The 20880-nt window shown below is 45.4% G+C and overlaps 1 protein-coding gene across 2 annotated transcripts in view; it reads right to left on the reverse strand.

The window, feature by feature from the left end:
• Nucleotides 1-20880, reverse strand: part of BRINP1 (BMP/retinoic acid inducible neural specific 1) — an 89708-nt gene that overhangs the window by 10961 nt on the left and 57867 nt on the right. For both annotated transcript variants that reach the window (XM_039720305.1, XM_039720307.1), the window contains exons 3-6: nucleotides 17156-17346; nucleotides 10496-10665; nucleotides 9137-9242; nucleotides 2189-2425 (exon numbers count right to left, since the gene is read on the reverse strand). In XM_039720305.1, the coding sequence (XP_039576239.1) occupies nucleotides 2189-2425; nucleotides 9137-9242; nucleotides 10496-10665; nucleotides 17156-17346 (704 nt within the window). The remainder of the gene's footprint in view (nucleotides 1-2188; nucleotides 2426-9136; nucleotides 9243-10495; nucleotides 10666-17155; nucleotides 17347-20880) is intronic.

Genomic DNA, 20880 nt, shown 5'->3' on the forward strand with positions numbered 1-20880 from the left:
AGCCTCCTTGACTTTGAAGACACTATTCCAAATCACAGCAACTCTTGATTTGCCCTGCACAATTTTTTTCAAATTAACAGAGGATCCAACACAGACCAGAAGCAGAATACAAATGTTTTGGGCTTTCAGTGGCTTCCTGTGCAAAATGGTATTTGCTTTCAGAGCACTCCTGTGCCTTTCAGTCCACTTTATTGGAAAAGCCTTCAGATGTCATCAGAGATTTCTCCTCTGCTGTTCATAATGAAGAAAATCCTCTAGTTATTGGGAATATTTATTAAAACAAAGAAGCAAAACACTAATACTGCAGTCTTTTGTGATAGCAACTTCTATCTCAAAGGATAAGTTCACGCATGATGCATCAAAGTGATGAATCAGATGCAGCAGCTTTAGACATAAAGATAATCACTCCATCTAGCCCTGAAAAGCCTCCAGCCCTGGGTGGAATATGGCAGAAATTGCACTGCAATATGTCACTTCAACATGGCAAATGAAAAACACCTTCCCCCATTCAAATCTCAAGGGGAGGGAGCCTGAATATAATTATCTACCCTGACCTGTGCTTAGATTGAGTGCAGTAAGGACAGAATGTGGGACTGGAACCCCCCTCTCCACAGGGTTCCCACCTTCCTGTGAGTACAACACACCTACTATGGATATTCTACTCCCACTACCATCGCCAACACAGAACAAACTCCACTGACACCCCCAGCCTCACCTGGGGAGAAAGTGGAACAGAGAAATGTTCCCATCAGTGCTGGGTTAGATCCCCTGGGATGGGAAAGGGTTTGATAAGACCAACCTGTGGCTCCTGAGCACCTTGTGTGAAGATGCTGTGCCAGAACTAACAACTGCTAACACATAACCAGTGGCAGAGCTGTGCTGGCAGGCACTGCCAGTAATCCTTATAAACTTGTGTATACTGAGCTGGCAAAAGCTCCTGAAATCCACATTTCTGGTTTGCCCTGGTGTTACTCACCCATCCATGAACCCATGGAAACTCAGAGAAAACATCTGACCTTGCTGGCTGGTGTTCTGTTCCTGGGACTGCCCGGCCCTGTGGCTGCCCAGGGTACCTGTGGGGATCTGGTCAGGGTGGTCATTAGCCTCGGGCCATTAACTCCCACCCAGGCTGCTGGAGCACCAGGGTGACAGCATGAGTGGGACATAAGGATCTGTGCAGCAGCACAAACACCAACAGGGACCACGTGTTGAAGTATGAAGCAAATCCTCAACAGCCCTTTGAGGAAACATCACAGGCTACTGCATTTCAGCCTTTAAAGGGATTAAGGTGACTTTTAACATGAAGAAAGAAAGAAAACTTAAGAAGGATTTGTCTTGAATTGAGCTCGGTGGTCCTTTTCTCACAGTTTTCTTCCTGAAATGGAGATCTGGGCAGTTGTGACAGTAATCATTGAAGAAAATGTGTTGGAAAGTGGCTGGCGAAGACTGAAAGATGAGAGTCAGCACAGGTTCCTGATGAAGTTCTGCTTGGTGCCTGTGTGGTTTCAGGGCAGGCAGGTCACTTGCTAAAGGAGAGAATTCCCTGAATGTGTTGCTCTTTCCTACCACAAACCCTCAGGAGTGTGTATCCTGTGAGTACAACACACCTACTACAGGTAACCTACTCCCACTACCATCACCAACACAGAACAAACTCCACTGACACCCCCAGCCTCACCTGGGGAGAAAGTGGAACAGAGAAATGTTCCCAGCAGAACACATTTCCCTGAAGGACAGAGGAGTCATTTCCCTTCTCCCTGTCTCAAAGGAGGTGTCATGCCTGTGTGCTCTTCTCCCTCTGAATTGCTTTCACCAAAGCAAAACAAAGCATTCATGCAATTCTCAAATGCAATTTCTGCATCATTCGTATTGTGGAAGTTTCTCCGTAGAACTATTAAAAGACAGATTTGGAGATGGTTTGGTATGAAAAATCAGATTTTTAACCAAACATATACTTCCATGGAAAATATCCCTGTACACATAATTCCATGTGTGGTGTGTGTTTCCTGTCTGTGTGTTTAATAGAGGAAAAAGGACATCCTCAAGTATTCCCTCAAGACTAAGATCTTGGGTTTGGGTTCAAATCCTCTATTTTTTAGCCAAATTTAAGCATTATACTGAGGGAATAAAAGATTTTTACCTGATACGACCTGCCACAAATTGAAAAAGCAAGGTTTTTCTCAATTACCTGAATTCTCCAGATCTTTATAGGCTTCTGTCCAGGTCTTGGCCATGTTTGCCAGGGTGTACTCCATGATCTGGATGTCGGTGATGGGGCAGTTGCACTGAGGGAACTCCTCGGAGCACTGGCAGCCACACTGGCTGTCCCTGCAGATGTACTCGCCCTCCCCATTGCACATGATGTAACTCAAGGCAGACTGGACAAACTTCTCTTGTAAATACTGAGGGAAGATGATCTGGAGACCTGGAGAGAGAACAACAGGATTATGGATGAAAATAAATAAATAAATAAATAAATAAATAAATAAGTTATTTCAGGTATTTTTTCCTCTTTTTACAAGCCATTTCATTAAGTTTGAGAAAGTTATAGTGAAGAATTAAAAGCTGTCATGAATAAGGAAGGTACAAATTGCATCCCTCCAGGGCAAGTAGTGATTTAGCTGTGAACAGAGCCCATCTTCTCTGCAGCAGAAGGGTGGCAAGAAACTTCCCCTTCCCCAAAACCCTTTCATCCCATTCTCAGACCCCAGCACTGTACAAGACCCTGAATGCAAAGCCTCCCTTATTCCCAGGCGTGGTGTTTTTGTCTTCTGAAACCAAGTGCTAGTTCTGAAGCAATGAACATTCTGCTGTTCTGACCTGTTTTGAGAGATACTAAGTGGGTCTGGTTCCACAGAAAAAAGGGAAGTACACACTGAAAGGGAAAATAAGAAGGAACGGAAAACAGAAGAAAGGAAAATAACACGAGAGGGGATTTATAAAAGTCCCTTGCAGAGTTAAGTGCCCAGCTCCCAGAGCATAAATACAGGAGTTGGGCACCTGAGCCTTCACAGCTTGCTCTCTGCTAGGAAGGCTACCTGCCAAATCCTATAAAAGTGCAAATGGATTTAGTGCCGATGATTTCAGTGTTGCTTGGCAGACTTACATTAGCAGGGAGATCTATCCCCTTGTCCCTTTCTGCATGGCAAGTGTTTGTGTATGCATCCATCTGTGCAGGCATCAGTGTAAGTGCCCCCTTGCTCAGGTACCAGAGGATGAAATAACAGTTTTAGTGTTTGCCCCACGTACGATGTACGTGGTTTTCCATCCTGTCCTCCTCCAGACTCCCTGCGGATCTCCCTGAGGATTCACAGCTGTTTGCTTCTACCTGGCCAGTCCTGCCTGTCAGCCCCTGTCAGTGTCTGTGGAGCACGAGGCAGGGGACAATAACTCCAAGCCTTTCAGGGGACCCCCCTTGGAAAGGCCAGGGCTGGAGTGGCAGCGCGAGGAGTTTATGGCAGCGCTGAGCTGCGGGGTAATGAAGGCACGCGGGTCAATTACCCATCTGTTTGTGTTTCTGCTGCCCTGCATTACCAGACCCATGGCTGACAGCTCACTGGAGTGGAATGAAATCAGACAATAATTCAGAGGATGAGAGTGTGCAGGAATGGCAAAAAGGGTTGTGACCCCTTTCAGGAGTGCAGGCCCATCTCTGATGGGTTGTGTTCACCTCAGACAAGAGAAAAACAGCAGGTGGTGACCCTGGGACCCCCATTACCCTTTTGCTTTTGGATCCAGAGAAGCACCTCAGCCTTAATGAGGTCCCTCTGGAAGAGCAGGTTTAGGGGCTCAGGAGGCTGTGGAAGGCACGGGGAGCCCTGTTTCCTCTCCCCCTGCTCTGGGTGAGCACCGTGCCTGGTGGCAGCAAGCTGCTCCTCTGCCTGATCCCACTGGCAGCCTCCAGGATGAGCTTGGAGCACCCTCCAGCTGGAATGTGTTTGTGGCACTTGCACAGGGAAGGATTTCCAGTCCAGGGACACTGTTCCTGCATAGATCCTGCTGCCTTTTCTGCATGGCTATTGGGGACTGGAAGGAACACACAAAGAGCTGACCAGGACAGCATCCCTGCAAACACCTCAAATCTGGCCTGCAGAGGATCATTATTTTGAGGTCCCTTTGGTCTTTTCTGAGATGTGTCTCAACAAGAAGCTCAGATTTCTTCCTTCTGTTTTCAGGAAGTCCTGAAGCTCAGTCTTTTCCAGGGATTGCAATGATAGGGCAAGGGGGAGTGACTTCAAACTGAAAGAGAGGAGGTTTAGCTTTTACATTAGGAAGAAATGCTTCCCTGTGAAGGTGGGGATGCCCTGGCACAGGTTCCCAGAGCAGCTGTGGCTGCCCCTGGATCCCTGAAAGTGTCCAAGGCCAGGCTGGACATGGCTTGGAGCACTCTGGGATAGTGGAAGGTGTCCCTGCCCATGGCAGGCTGGTGGAATGGGATGGGCTTTGAGGTCCCTTCCAGTCTCATTCTAGAATTCTGTGATTTATCTGAAACAACCACTACTGAGGGATGGTCCCTTGTCAAATCCTCACACTGATATTAGTGATGGCCCCACCTGCCAGGATCCCAAACTTTCCTTCAGGGTGGAATGAGAGTGCAGCACTGTTTGAGAACTGATCCACAAAGGGAAGCAGAGAGCCTGAAGGCAGCTGCACTCACTGAGCTTTCAAGCTCACATGAGAGCAGAGCTGGACTTCTTGATGTGCACTGACTCTTCATTCATGGTCCAAGTCTCATGAACACATTTTCCACTCTGCTTCATGGAGGAGCAACCTGCTCTTGCTCTTTGAATATGATCAAATTACCTCAGGCTCTTGAGTTCTCCACAGTTTCTCTTTGAATTTTAACTTGGATAAAGCACAACCAGCTGTTTGGTCCCAGATACAAGTGGTCCTGGCTTTGGAGATCTTAATTTATTTTTTTTTTCCCCTGGAGGGAATAGGGGTGAAAAAAGAAACTGAAGTTTCAAGGAAAGCACCTCGCATTGCAAGGGACATCCACTGCGCATTCCAGCAGATACAGAAGTGTGAATACCCTGTAATCTCCAAAACACAACATGTTTTACTACTGCAGTGCTTCACATGGATACTCTCTTTTTGCCCATAAAACTCATGGCTTCTGAAAAGAAACCCCAACATTTCCAGGAAAACATCCTCTTGTAAGAACTAATATCATGTTTAAGGGGCAATCAGACCTCTGTACACTTAGCACCAACTCAACAAAGCACTTTTATAAAAGCTTCATCAGAAAAGCAGTTTTACTGGAACCCATCTGTTGCCTGAAGCATTTGACAAAAAGCCCACACTTAGAGCTGTGTTTGCACAAGTGACACCCAAATCCAGCCACTCACTGGAGCACCAGTGTGCAACTCCAAACACAACCCCCTGACTTTAAACAGGCTGCTGGGATTACAGGTGACTTACATCTTCCAGCCAGGAATTTCCTTGTGGAAGAAACCACTGTTACTGAAATACAGCTGTGCCTATTTCCACAGAAACACGTTTTAATAGATACATATAAATATTCACAGGTTCCTCATCATCCCCAGACAAGGGCAGATTCATATCAATTTTTTTGCTTCCGTTCTGAGCATTTCTGATCAGATCTCAGCAAGAGACTTTACAAGCTCTGTGCCAGCAGCAACACCTCACCCAGTCCTGGCATCCTGTTTTTCATGTGTAGCTCTGTCCCATGCCCAGGGACTAAATATTGCTGGAATTCAGTGGATTATGGTTGTCAGTAAAGCACAGGTGGCATCAATCTTTTGAGACCACTGCTCTGGGTGCTTCTGTTGCTACCTGTAAAGCAGGAAAGCCATAATCCCAAGGAATATAACAACCCCACTGAGCAGCTTGTGCTAGCAGGGAAAGCCCTGCTAGCAGCCACAACCCTAATAAAATATCCCAAATGCTGTGTTGATCTCTAAGAAATGTATTTGGATATTGCAAACATTCCCAAAAAACCCATATACAGATATAGATATAGATATAGATATAGAGACAGATATAGATATAGATATAGAGACAGATATAGATATAGATATAGAGACAGATATAGATATAGATAGATATATGTATTCAATCTTTCTGCTGTCTACTGATGAAACAACCTCATGTCAGCAGCCAAGAAGGGGGGCAAGCTGGTCTTAAAAACTGGCATATTGGACCATTTCCATGGGGAGAATTCCTCAATCCAAACCAGGGGGCACAAGGAATGGGCTCATCCCCAACAGCAGCCTCAGGACCTGATAACAGATGCACAAGGAAAGTTTGCTGCCGACTTGAAAATCTTAGTTTTGAAGATAATTTATTGATCAGAGGAGGGATTCTGCCACTTTGTAAAGCATGAAGTTCTTCTTTAAAAATGAAGAGCAGCACAGATTTGGTATAGGTTTATCTTAGATAACTACAGGCAGAATATGAAGTATCTGACAAGGGAACATGTCCTGAATTCACCCAGAAAAATCTATTAGAGATAGATGTTTGGCTTTAGACTGTATATAAAAGGCTTCCTGCATTAAAAGAGGTAAATTTCCCCAGCTCTAAATTAGAGCTATTTGAGACATTTTCCACAGAAGAGTTCTGTGTTGAAAATGCAGTTCCATTGAAGCATTTTGTGAGAGCATGTTGACTCCAAAAGCACTTTTGACTTTCTAAATGTATTTTTTCATACTCCCTCATTTCACTGCAGTGAAAAGCTGAAATGTTGAAATGTTTTGTGTTGCCATTACTGTTCTTTCCATCTTGGAAAAAGCTTTAATAGTAATTGTAATGTAAATTCTAATGTTATACTATCATATATGCTATGCAGGTATATAATACATCTCTCTATGTAGTTATAGATGTATAATATATGAGGGTATTTACACATACATAACAATATAATATTAAATATTGAAATATAATATATTTAATAATATATAAGTATTGCATACAACATGCATTATATATAGTATTATAATATATGACCATAATTGATGTAGCAAATGACCTGATATGCAACATTTTCTGTTTATTCTTGCACAGTTTAGAGCAGCACAGAAGGGCTGTAGATCACTGAAATAGTGCTATGCTCCAATATTGACATATACTCTCAATAACAGTATTGATACAACAGGATATGCCTCTGAAATTTGGATTTCCTGAAATTTTTCAAAGTGTTGCTTTTTTTCAGTCCAATTTTCCAATTTCTTCCTAGGACACTTGTCCAGGGAACACAAATCTCCCTTTCCCAAGAGGCTGCTGTAGAGCTGCTGGCACTCTGCCCTGCATATACATACTCCAGAACATGTCATGCATGCTGGGCCCACAAGGATGCTGGTTTAGAAATTAGTGATTGTTTTTTGTCCCAGTAATCACAAGTGCAGCACCAGACACCCTGCACCTTCCTCCCCGAAATCAACCTGCCCAAACCCTATGTGGGTTCATGGAATTTTAGATTAGAAAAGACCGCCAAGATCTCGAGTCCAGCCTTTGGCTGATCACCACCTTGCCAACCAGACCAGGGCAATCAGTGCCACATTCCACCCACTGTCTCTCCTGAAAGGCACAGCTTTGAAACCCCAAGTCCCAGGGCTGGGCAGCAGCAAGTTCAGACAGAGAAATTCTCCCTGTCACGAAGAAGCTGCTCTTTTATTGAGCCAGGCTCAGAGCTGGAGTGACACAAAGGCAGGAACATGGATTTCTGTCAGCAGCTCATGCTCGGCTGCTAATCAGATCAGAGGGGACTTGGTCACGATCCATTACCTGCTGCAGCCCTGTGACTAATTCGTAATGAGGCCCCTCAGAGCAGAGGAAGGATCCTGGGTAATTATCCCAAGAACCACACTCCAGATTAGGTAGGAAACTCAGGTGGAGCTTTAAAGGTCACTTTGTTCTATTAGGAAGAACTCCTGCTCTCCTCCCTTCCCTCGCTGTCTCCTTTGGCTTGGCCCCAGTCTCTCCCTGCACAGGGTTCAGCCATGGAGCTCCATGAAATTCACGTGTGGTTGACCCCCAAGGTTCTCTGTCTGCTCCCATCAGAAATCACAGCCTCATCCCCTCTCTCTCCTAATTTTTCCCTCTTCCTCCACCTCCTTCCCCCTCCCTTGGTTTATCTCCTCTCTCATGGATCAGATAACCAATAGAGGTCTATTGATTTACCCACTTGTCTGCCTATAACCCAAGCTGCCTGCTGATTTAGCTGCTTCCCCACTTATCTCATGTGTCATCCTTGGGTTTTCATTACCAGCAGCTATCATCACAGTGTAAAACCCTCTCAAACTGCTTATTGTTAATTAGGTAAGAACTAGAACTCAGTGATTTGGATAATCACTGCCATAGTGAAAACAACCTGCATATTATTTTTAAAGGCAAATAATAACAACAATAATATTATATCCACAACATTACTTGGTAAATGAAACCCAGTTTCTGTGAAACCAAAGATTAAAACAGCACTTGCCAAATTATACTCAAAGCGGAAGATGCAATGTAGCCCATTCATCTGAAAAATTAAAATTTGTGCAAGTACAAGGATTTGAGAAATAAAACCATCTGGGCAAATGAGCAATTAAATCCCACATTTCCTTATTTTGTCAAAAACTTGGGAATAACCTTCATGAATTACATGCCCAGTGAATTTCCTCCTTCTACTGAAGTTGACTTCTTGCTAACCAGCATGTATTTATTTATTAATTCAGCCATGACCTCTGTCTGTTGACTTTTGGACTAGCTCCCCATCTGGGACTGAAGCCATGGCTTCAGTAATCCAAATAAAACCTCTGTGACTTTTCCCAAAGATTATGGTCATTAGAGAGTCCTGAAAGCTGATCTGCAAACCTCTTACACAAATCAGCAGTTTGGGAGGGACAGAGAGACGTGGGCAGAATTCTCCTTCAATACTGATGGAAGAGGTCACTTTTTTTTTTATGTTGGTGTTTGTATCATACACAGAAGTCCATCAAAATTCAGTGGCAGAGACAGACACTTCATTGGGGTCAGCCCTAGCTCTGCTCAACTGAGCATCGTGTGAAACCACCAGAAGCTGCAGGGAACTTCCAGACACAGCAGAATCACAGAAAAGAGAAGAGGGGGAAAGGCTCAGAAAAAGGGCACTCCTCTCCCATTTCCAACCCCCTCCCTGGTTCCTGGGCCCTACCTTGCAGGTGGAGTTTGCTCTCAGTGCTTTGCAGAAGGACAGAACTCACAGAGTCCAGATTGTCGTAGCTGTTACAGCCCAGGGGGCCGGTCCGAGTTTCTGTTACCTACAGAGGATGTAGAGAAGAGAGAATGTTCCCTTGGACTGCAGCACCATACCTTCCCCAGGCTTTTAAAATCTTTTAATTCAAGGACTCCTTGTCACCAGCTGATATAACCCAAAACACATCTTCCCTAGCTGGGAAAAAATGCCCCACCCTGCACAGACCCTGCTAATGTTTGGTGCAGTCTCAAGCTGAAAAATCAGAATGAATTGGGGGTGCTTTCCTTAGGGTACCACAGGTTATTCTGCGCTTGGCAATGGGATCCTGCAGATTGATGTTTCTCACACAGGATCTCCATTGGAGAACATCAGAAGCCTGCAGAGGAATTATTCCCTGGCTTCTCTTATTGGAAAGCAAGAAACAGAGATGGATTGCCAGCCCACAGTGGTGCCTGGTGCTCCCACAACAGATGTGAACAGCAGCCCTGTGCTGAGGATGGATGAAGGCACAGATGACCTGCAGTGCTGCTGCTGTTGGTTTCCTGCCCTTCTGGAATTCACCACGGGTGATTATCTGCTGTCACTGTTTCAATATCTCAATACAATTTCCCATCCAGAAGGGAACAGCCTCAGCCATGAGACAGCACAGAACAATAACGAGAGCTGAAACCTTTCAGAAATGGCTAACAATGACGACTCCATCCACATCACCTTCCCTGGAGTGAACTCAGCAACAATAAAATCCCTGCCCAGTGTAGGATGATTGCTTTCAGAGAAGGCAGCCTTTGCAGAACCATTTTCCCTGTTTTGTATTCTCTGAGCAGCTTCCCTTCCTTCCTGCTGCAACCCCCAAGCTGTCTCTCAGTCCGTTTCATTCCAGATGCCTCAGTAATGCCACACTGAGTTTTTCACCATTTCTTGTAGCAAATTCAGCTGAGAGATGTTTGGCAGCCTTACACCCCAGGAGACAAATACTCCTAGGTGGCACAGGTGTTCATTTCACAGACCTGCCTTTCCCTTCCAACCTCCATCACTGATCTGGGTCCTCTGCTCCCTCTCTCCCTTCCAGAAGTCACTGTCACACTTAGTGAAAGTCTCCTGTCCTACACAACCACCACACTGAATGCCCACCTCTTTCCAGACATTAGTGACCCTGGGGAAATCAATTCTTCAACTGAATAAGAGAAAACCTAACCTGGGAACAAAACAACTTGTGCTCAAAGAAGACACCAGACTGGCAAAGTCCTGCCCCACACCCCTAGAGAATCCACAAAAGGCAGACAATCTTTTTCCGCTTCCTAAGGCAGTATGAGGTACCTTGATTGCTCCGGTAGAGATCTGGATCTCATGGAGTCTCCTCATGGTGCCATCACGATCTACAAAGTAGGAGGACGCGAGCTGGTGCAAAGCTTCAACGCTCTGGGTGGCGTTTCCTGACTTTCTGTCGAGGCGGCTTTTGTCCATGTACATGGTCAAGGCCTCCTCTCCTGCAGCAGAGAGAAAAGGAGATTTCAGGCTGCCAGGCAGGGCCACCTTAACAGGAGCAACTGGTGTCACCTACTGCACATAAAGAAAGAAAAGTCCGACACCTAGAGCACTCTTGGAGGAATCCACCCTTCCTCACCAGGACCCCAGGGGGACACACAGAAGCCTCCTCCTCTATTCAGACAGCCAGGCCAAGTCCACCAGACAAGTAAAGCAGCTCCACTGAATTGAGTAGACAACATTTTGGAGATTTTTTTAGCCAGCAGAGCTTTGCCACCAAGGATTCAGCCTGTCTGTCCCACCTGAGGCACGTTCTCTCTGTGAGCAGTGCCTCTAGAATGATGCACACCCGACAGGAGATCTCACTTTGTGCAAGTCTCTGTCTGACCTGACTTCTAGAAGGAATGGATGATGATTGCAAGTAGAACACAGTGTGCAGGTAGGTGCAGTGGACAAACAAATATTACTTGGACCTCTTCAGCTCCCAGTGGCCTTGCAAAAGGGGAGGAGAAAGGGGTTGTGTAAAGAGAATTAATCAGAGGAAAGAGCAAATAAGAAAGTTAATTTGAATTAACCATCCTCGCTGCCTTCTTTCCTCTCCCAGAGTCTCATCCAGGGAATATAAATAGAGAGTGAAAATACCATACAAAATAAGGGACAAAAGCAGGTGATTTTGAAATGAAACCACAGAGAATCTGGGAGACAAGTGGTTAAGAACTGATAAAACATCGGCAGAGACCTGAATGTAACAAAGCACATCTGAAAAGGATGTGCAGCTGAGAAGGACTATTTACCTAATAATTCAATTTGTGCTAGGTGAGACACATTAAAATCCAGTTCATTCTTAACATAAGGCTGGCATTGTGAGAGGTCTTAAAAGGTGGAATTCCATCCTGCATCCTTAACATGTGAAACTTGGATTTTAATAAATGAAGAGAAGACACAACTAGAGGAGGAATGTGCCATTTCTACATAACTCTGTTAATGAGAAGAATGGTGCTTGTTCTGATTTGATAGATGAACCACTGATGAATGCACTGCCTCTGGCAGTGATGGCATGGTCCAAAAAATATGTACCACTGCTTTCAAGGCCAAAAAAATATCTCGCTTTTCATCATCTTTGCATAATTTTTTTTAAGAGAGCAAGGGCTTACTTTTCTTTAAAATTCTTATTAGGTAAAACAATTTGATTCATCCAAATTATTTCTTTTATTGCATATATGAAAAAAATAAGCCAAAATCCCAGTAAGATCTCCCCCTCACTTTCCCTGGAAATTTTCCAGCTTTTATCTGAAAGCCAAATGCCTGAAAACAAACCAAAAATATTCTGGCTGGAAATCAAAATATTTTTTATTAGATTTCAGTTTTTCAAGCAATAGTTTTATTGAGTATTCAGCCTTTGGCTTTGAAATGAAAAATTCTTTTTTTTCTTCTTTTTTTTTGTGGAAAGAAGGTACTTTTCATCAAAAGAATTGATCAGTTGAAATCTTTTAATTAAGTTTGCAGGACCTAAGTGGAGAAGTTAGGCATGTAAAACTTTGTCTTTAATATTTTGTTAAAAATAGCAAACTAGCCTTCCATCACTATCAAAGCTGTGGTAGTAACAATGTCATTATTGTTACCTCTCACAAAAACACTCTCCCTGGAAAATGACCAGCTTTGATTTCCTTTATCACCATTACCATTTTTATGTGTTGAGCTTGAAGAGACCTTGGCAGGGACCAAGGCTCTGCCACATCAGGCTCTGTCCACACAAACAAAGTTCAATCCATCTTCCAGAGGATTTAACCCCCCGTATCTGATGAGACACAACAGTTGAATACAGCAAACAGACAGCAAGGCACAGGTGATAAATAAAATGTCTGTGATCAGTGTGAGGAACAGTGGTCACTGCACTGACCACTCAACGCATTTCCAAGTTTCATCTCTGTGTGTTTTTCAGGGGGATTTGAAGGAATTTTGTCAGTTTTCATGAATCAACTAATTTGCCACTGAAAAGGCTGGATCAGTTGGAAAGTGTATTTTTGAGCCAGAAGTTCTGGATCTCTCATGCAACAGAAGCATTCAACTGCAAGGAGATGCAGCAGAGAGACATGAGAAATTATGTTTCGTCACTATTTTGTGAGTCTGTGGCAGGAGAAGGAAGATTTGGGATAATTCTCCCCTTAGCTGTGATTCACAGCCATCAACTCTTCATCAATTGCACCAATAACTAGGGAAAAAAACTACTTTTCCTGGAAAAAAATCATGCCTCATATTAACAGCCAAGGCACAAAAATCAGTGATTCTTCATTCCAGCCTGGCTCATTTTGACTAGAGGAATGCTGAGGTGGAATGCTGAAGCTGGAATCCTGGGCCAGAGGGCAGGCAGGGAGCCTGGGTGGAATCACATCAGGCAGCAGCACTGCTGTCAGATTTTCATTCCAGCCTGTCTCATTTTCACTAGAGGAATGCTGAGGCTGGAATGCTGAGAAAGGAATCCTGGGCCAGAGGGCAGGCAGGGAGCCTGGGTGGAATCACATCAGGCAGCAGCACTGCTGTCAGATCACCAGCAGATCTCCTCTTGGATTTGGTTCCTACACAACACAAATGGCACTAAAAAACACACCAAAGAGAAACCTGTGCTCTGGGGCAGTGGGGATTGGTGATTTCCCCACAAAATTTGTCATTTTTTCCCTTCAAAGGAAGAAAACAGAGAAGTCCATGAGCAATAATGCTTTTTCTTGAAGGAGCAGTGCTGTCCCTAGGACTGAGGGGTGCTGAGCAGGGACACTGCTGCTGGAAACTTCTTTGGTGTAACTCTGTGCAGAGCTGGAAAAGCACAGCATCCCCACGGAGGGGTCACATGGGAAAGCAACTCTTGGATCAAGAGAGGTTAACAGAATTTTCCTGCATTATTAAGTCTTAATTTCTCCTTTAATTAAGTGAATGATATGTTCAAAGTTGTTTTTCCTTGAGGGATTTTCCTGAAAATTGGCTCTCAGCTCTGTGTGCTCCATCCCAGAGCATGGATGCCCTCAAAGTGACTCTTCCCCAGTGCCTTTGTCAGAAGCAGACTGGAGCAGAGCTGGGATTTTAGGGGACTCTGGGGGCCCTGGCTGCTCTGTAGATTGAAAGCCACCAGAGCTGTTCCTCCTGTGGCCAGGTGTGAAAATTGCTAAGTTCAGGTGCTGCTCCATGTCCCACCCTCCCGGGGGCCATGCAGCAGCTGGCATTTCAAAGGCAGCAATTTCCTGCCTGCTTGTCACTATCTGCCACCTCCTCAGACACCAGGCTGAGCTACAAACAGCCACAAGCCAGGGCAGAATTGCTTGGAGCTCTGCTGGGGAGACACCAGCTCCTGGGAGAGCCAGGACATGTCTGATTTTATGTCCCAGGGCTCTTGTTTAGCCCCCAGACTGCGATCAGATCATGTCCTCTGTGCATAATGCATGCCCAGCTCCATCTGCATTTTCCCTGGGACTGCCATTGCCAAGATAAATCCTCTTTTTCTCCCTACCATTGCTCACCATGCTCAGGGCTGGTGGGGTGTTTAGTGCTCCCCTCCAACACCAGTTCTCATTACAAGTCTCTGCATATTTAAAGTTGTTGTGTTGTAAAATCAGGAGAAGAAACAAGCCCCTGTGAATAATTTACAACCTCAGCAACCAGGCAAAATTAAAAATATATTTTACCATCAAAGGTCTTTCTTATTTTGAATTTTCATGGATGTGAGTGGCAAGAAAAAGAGGAATGTCAATGGAAAAAAGTAAACCAGCAAAAAATAAAAATAAAATCTCTACTTGGCTGTCTTGGGCTCTGTAAAATACGGTCCTGAAAAGTGAATTCCTCAATAAAAAGCAGTTTATCTTTACCCAGACTTCATTAAGGCCTGAAGAAAGCAGTCACTTGTGCTCTTCAATGCTTGGAAACCTCCTTTCTCTCACATTTCTTGCTGGTGGAATGGACTTCTTTGGGTGCCTGGACTGGAAGAGCAGCCCAAGGATCTTTGAAGGACATCACCACACCAGAGGCTATGGGACATCAGGGGAACTGTGCCAATTTACCTGCCACCTAATTTGTGCATGAATCATATGCACACATCTAATCTCATCCCAGTGTCTGCAGAATGCTCTGGGAACAGACAGATGGCCAGAAATTCCTCAAAGTTCACTACAGACGTGGCAATGTGGCAAGGCTGGAGGTGAGGTACTTTAGAAGAAGCAACAACAACAAATTTTGAAGTAAAATTGAGCCTTTACCACTGCAGAATCTTTCTCACAGAGAGTTGTTCTTGGAAGAAAAGCATTTAAATGAAAGAAAGGCACACCCCAAAGGGGGAAAAGAACCATGAAAATAATACAGAGTGGAAAAAAGAACCAGGAGTAAACATAAATAGGAGCTGCTGATTTTCACCCCTCCAGTGTTCAACAGTAGCTACTCAAAATGTTCCTGCAGCACCACCAGCAGCGTCTGCTCAGGAGTTCATGGCCCTACAGGGCTCTCTCTGATGTCATCCCTGACACATTCTGTGCACACACACAGACCTCACTGCAGCCCTTGCATATACATTTTGAATTTTACTGAAGTGCTGTTTTTCCACAAGTCTGCTCCATGTTAATGCATTCAGCCTTCTGGCCATCTCTTCCCCTCTGTTCACGCTCCCTGCCCAACTCCTTGAACTCCCTTTTCCTGGAGCTCTTTAAAATTCCTCCAGTTCCAGCAAGAAAGGATGTTTTCCCCCCCTGCATTTGTTTTCATCCTGTGAAAAAGAGGGCTGAACACGTTCTGTTGTGAAGATGAGGGCAGTGGTGCAGGGCTGGCAGGACAGTCCCCCAGCTGAGGGACGTGTACCTCCTGACAGCCACGGTGGTCAGAGCAGCACAGGGGCACAGCTCCCACCTCACACTCTGAATTCATTTGCAAAGGCTCCATGGAGACACAGGTGGGCTTTGGGGACACAGGTGGGCTTTGGGAACATGGATGGGCTTTGGGAGGGGGAGCTGCAGCCTGACCTGTGCCCCCACAAGGTGGTTGAGACTGGAAAGGACCACAGTGGGGTACTTGGTCCAGCCTCGCTGCTCTACAGGGTCATCCCAAAGCACAAGGCACAGGACTGCATCCAGCTGGGTCTGGAATATCTTCTGTGAGGAGACTCCACACCCTCTCTGGGCAATTTATTCCAATGCTCCCAAGAAATTCTTCCTCACGTTCAGCTGGAACTTCCAGGGCATCAGTTTCTGCCTGTTCCTCTTGTCTTCGTGGCTGGCACCACCAAGATGAGCCTGATCCATGCTTTAGGCATCCCCCTTTACATAATTATACTCATTAATGAGGTCTCCTCTCAGTCATCTTGCCGCCCTGTTCTTTTGAGTTCTTCTAAGCCCTCTGATGTATACATTCTTGTAATGAACTTTCTCATGGACTTTATGTAATTAATTAATTGTTTTTCATTCTTTTCTGGAGGAGGAGAAATTTGATGGACTGTTGGTTTGTCCAGTGTCACTGGAGAGGTGGAAATTTCACCCTCCAATCTACTGTCACTTTTGGAAATCTAAGTTGGAGACAGAATTAAACTTCTATCTTTTTCACCTTGGAGAATCCAGTGTCCACGTCTTTCTATTTCATGTCCTAGAGTGACAGTCATCTCTTCTGAAGACTGAACAGCCCCAGCTCCCCCAGCTTTCCCTCACAACAGAAGCCCTGCTCCCCTCACCACTGCTGTAACCCCTGCTGGGCTCACCCCAGGAGCTGCATGCCAAACTGGACATGCTGGGGTCGGCTGTTACTTGTCTTTGCCCTAACACAGGAAAAGGTGGTTCTGGGCAGGCCGCGCTTTGAAGAAGGAGTTTGGACTCTTGCTTTTCAGTCTTCAGTTGAGTTTATTGTTTCTTATCTACAAAGTTTTTTTGTCTGTCCAGCTGAGGTCTGATCAGCAAGACAGCCAAGGGCACTCTGTCCCGCCCACAGGGCGGTTGTCTCTTTTATAGTGAAAACTACGTATAAGATATTTACCTTCTATTTCTAATACTTTTCACCTTTGTTGGTAAGTGGACTTTCACCATGAACCAATCTACACATGCCAACATCATTTTGAACATGGATGCCAAGGAGAAGAAAGAAGGAGGACAGGGCACGCCCAAATTCTTCCATCTTGGGACTCCTGACCCCCATGTACAGGATTCCAAACCCCCTTGTACAACATACAAAACCCCCCTGTACAGTGCTCTAAAATTCTTCCTTTCACCCTGTGATTGCTACTGCTATGCTACTTAAACTTTTGTGGCCTGTAATTCTTTATATAGGGTGGGCAATTTGCTCTATGAATTAAGATTGAATTTCCAGGTGTCTCTGGCTTCTTGCTAGGGTCTCTGAGCCCCTACCAGGGCTTTGAGATATCCAGGGCATCCAGAGAGATGTCTTAGGTTCTGACAGGACACACTTCCAGCACTGCCCAGTGCCCTCACCACCCCCCAGAGCCCCCTGACCAGAACCAGCCCGGGTGCCACCTACCTCCCAGGGTGGCAGAGATGAGGAGGTGGGTGCCGTACTTTTTGATGATGGTGTCAATGAACTGCTGCGTGGTGGGTCTCCTGCCCAGCAGGCGGATGCTCCTCTGGAACTCGGGCATCAGGGGCAGTGGGTTGTGGAGCAGGTCCCTCCTCTCGATGGCTGTGTTCCTCACCTTCCAACGGGCAAACTCCCTGTGCCACAACACAGGAACACAACAGGGGTGAGGCTCCCAGTCTGGAGGGGCAGGGAGAGTCACCGGGGGTAGGAAAGGAGGATGGAGAAGGGGCCAATCCTGTTGGACACCCCCACGTGGGTACACACATGAAGCCACAAGGCTGGACAGAGGGAAGGGGAGGAGAAGAGGAAAAGCAAGACATTACTGTACAATAACCATACACTACAAGGATCAGGATGGTGGGGAGGTGCACTTGGAGTCATCAGAGGTGTTTGTCTGAGAGCTGGACTTCCCTAAAACAAAAGCAGGCTGGTCCTTTCACCCTCCCACACTTTGGGGTCTTTCACTTCTCCATAAAGCAGCAAATTCTGGTCTCTGTCAGCAAATGGTCTAGACCACAGATCCAGCCAAAGTGATCATTGTTGTATCTCTAATGGCCACAAGCCTTCCTAACACACTTTTGCAAAGCAAAGCTAAATAAAATATATTTTCTCCAAACATCTTTCAGCACCATGAGTCTGGTAAAAGAGCATTTTGGAAAACAATTTTTGAGATAAACCATGTAAAAGCATGGATTCAGGTATAAGCAGAGTTCAGGATGAAAGTGGAGGTTTTGTTCCTGTTTTAGGAAAAAAAAAACCCGAAGTGATTCTCAAATCCATGCTTTTAAACTGAGAGCAACTGGGAAAAAAATAAAGTTAATGTTTGCAAAAGCAGTTCTTTATTGCAGGTATCCATTTTGAAATGACACAGAGGGAAATGCCTAGAGAAAAGCTTGCACACCTGCAATCTAAAAATCAGGCCTCTGAAACATCACCAGCTGAGCACCTGAAAAATGAGAAACCTATTAATGTCTCTCAAAAAATATTGAGCAAAGCCTTCCTTAAAGGAGAGGATGTTATTTATACCCATTCTCCTACAATGCACCTGCTCTATCTTAAGCTATCTCCCAGACCATCAGCTCACGGGCTTCTCTGTCACTTTTTATCCACCCATTCCTGTAACTTGGGTATAAGATAAATATTTTATTTAGATTATAGGTGTTGTGTTTTAATCCCAGCTGGCAGCTCAGCCCCACACAGCCACTCACTCCCCCTAGAGAGGAAGAGTCAGAAGGGTCAAAGTGAGAGAACTCATGAGCTGAGATAAACAGTTCAGCAGACAAAGCAAAAGCTGCACAGGCAAGCAAAGCAAAACAAGGAGTTCATTCCTCACTTCCCATCACAGTCTGGAGTTCAGCCATCTCCAGGGCTTCATCAGAGTGACTGGGGAAGACAAACTTCTCCACACCTCACATCCCCCTTTCCTCCTCTTTGCTCAGCCCTACAAGCTGAGCATGATGTCCCGTGGTGTGGGATATCCCTGGAGTCAGCTGGGGTCAGCTCTCCAGGCTTTGTCCCCCCACAGCTCCTTGTGCATCCCAACCTCATCACAGGTGGGGTGGGGTGAGAGGCAGAAGAGCCCTGACCTGTGAAACTCTGCTCGGCAACACACCTGTGTTATCATCACTGTTTCCAGCAAAATCCAAAGCACAGCTCCATACCAGCTTCTTTGGAAAAAAATTAACTTCATCCCAGTGTTACAGAAGAAATTTAATAATGGTGTTCTCTGGGAATAATCTTGTTTAGCATTAGTGGGACTCAGCAGTAGCAGCTAAAGCAGAGGAAGCCTTCATGTGCAAGAGTTGACCAAGAGTAAACTTTGAGAAAATTAGTGCTGCTAACAAAGAACAACCTGAATTCAGCAGAAACAAGTGGAATGAAGATAAGGACCAAGGAGACTCTTCCAAGAGAATGAAGTCACTTCAGAAGAAGGCCAGCCCCAGTAAAAACAATGAGAAGTTAAGGGACCACTGATCAGAATTAAGGATTTGGGGTTGGATTTGAGGACTGGGTGCTTAGATGGCACAGGTATAATTCTGAGGCATGAACTGGGACGGGGGTCCTCTGCAGGCCCCCAGCTCACCCTGTAACCCAGCAAAGACTGACTACAAACCTTCAGGCAGACTTGGCATTCCCAGCAGGATCCTGGGTTAAAATCTGTCTCTGTATTAGGTGTGGAATACTCCATAACACCCAGTCCAAACCAGGAATGACAACCCCTGGCCCCGAGGCAGCACTTCCCATCAGGGAGTGTCCTCCCAGCACAAGAACCCCACCTGGGTGGCACAGACCCTGACACACAGGCACATTCAGAGACTCGGCAGCAAAGCCAGGATCACAAACCAGATTTTTTCTGCCCAGGTTGATTCTGTACTCAGTCCACTCTGTGTGTGTTAGATTATTTGACTTAATGTAATTATGCAGGTATTTATTTTGATTGTGCCCCTTCACAACACTCCACGCTGCCTGACAGCAGTTACATTCATCAAAGTAGCAAAGTGCCAGGTATTTACTTCAAAATATCTCCTTACACCTGAGCTAATGCCCCCTCTGTAGTTCCTTGCTTTCACAAGCCAAGTGAAAATGCCAAAACAAAACACACCTCCTACTACATTACAAGAGTCATTAGTGTCAAACCTTGCAATCTGAAGAAACATCCATCCTTCCTAGACAAACCTCAGTCAAAAGGCAAAAAAACCCCTCATACAACTGGTTCTTAACACAAGGAGTGATTGAAACAGATCATTGGCTCCCAAGTTGTCTGCAGATAACAAATACATCACCAATGTATTCCCTTTATGGAGCAGAGGGTGTTCTCTGCTGTCCCAGAATTGTGTAAAAGTTGATTTTAATGATAGATAAAATTCAAAAAGTAAAAACAAATAGTTTTTCTCTGACACCACAGAGAGGTTTCTCCAATCATCCCAGATTAGAGTTCCAATCCCAGACCTTGCTCCACAAGGAAATCCCCTTTGAGGAAGGAATGGTCCCTTCAGCAGTTTCACTGCATGGGAAGAGGCAGAGCTGGATGCTCAAAGACAGGCAAGGTCTTATAATAAATAGACACACCCATGTTCCATCAGAAAGAACATAACTAGCAAGCATAGGAAGAATGCCATCTGTGCTTCCTCTCCAAAGAGAGGATTACTGCTTCCTCTAAAACTCAAGCACACATTCAGATTCCTGCTTCCTGCAGTATCCATAAAGTCAGGAGGGACCAGAGCACTCCAGAGCCAGCAGGTTTTCAGAAAGGGCTCAGGGAATGTTTCACGTTCCCAATAAAATACAGGAAGTTTGGCTTTGCTGCTTTGCAATAGATAATTCAGCAGCAAAGAGTTGAAATGTGCAGCTGGTCAGGTATTGATCCCTATTCTCCTCCAGGGAAGCTGTGGCTGCCCCTGGATCCCTGGAAGTGTCCATGGACAGGGCTTGGAGCAGCCTGGGACAGTGGAAAGTGTCCCTGCCCATGCCAGGGGGTGGAATGGGATGGGCTTTAAGGTCCCTTCTGCCTCAAACCACTCCAGGATTCCATGATACACATTGTTTATCAGCACCCAGAGCCTGGGAGTGCCTCCACTCAGGGTGTGGAGATGGACAGGGCAAACTGGGAAGTGATGGGCAATGAAGGCAGGAAAGGAGAATGACATTTTGATAAACAATGTGTCCAA

Source organism: Passer montanus, unplaced genomic scaffold (assembly GCF_014805655.1).
Source record: "Passer montanus isolate IOZ18808 unplaced genomic scaffold, ASM1480565v1 scaffold43, whole genome shotgun sequence".
In the NCBI taxonomy this organism is placed as follows: Eukaryota; Metazoa; Chordata; class Aves; order Passeriformes; family Passeridae; genus Passer; species Passer montanus.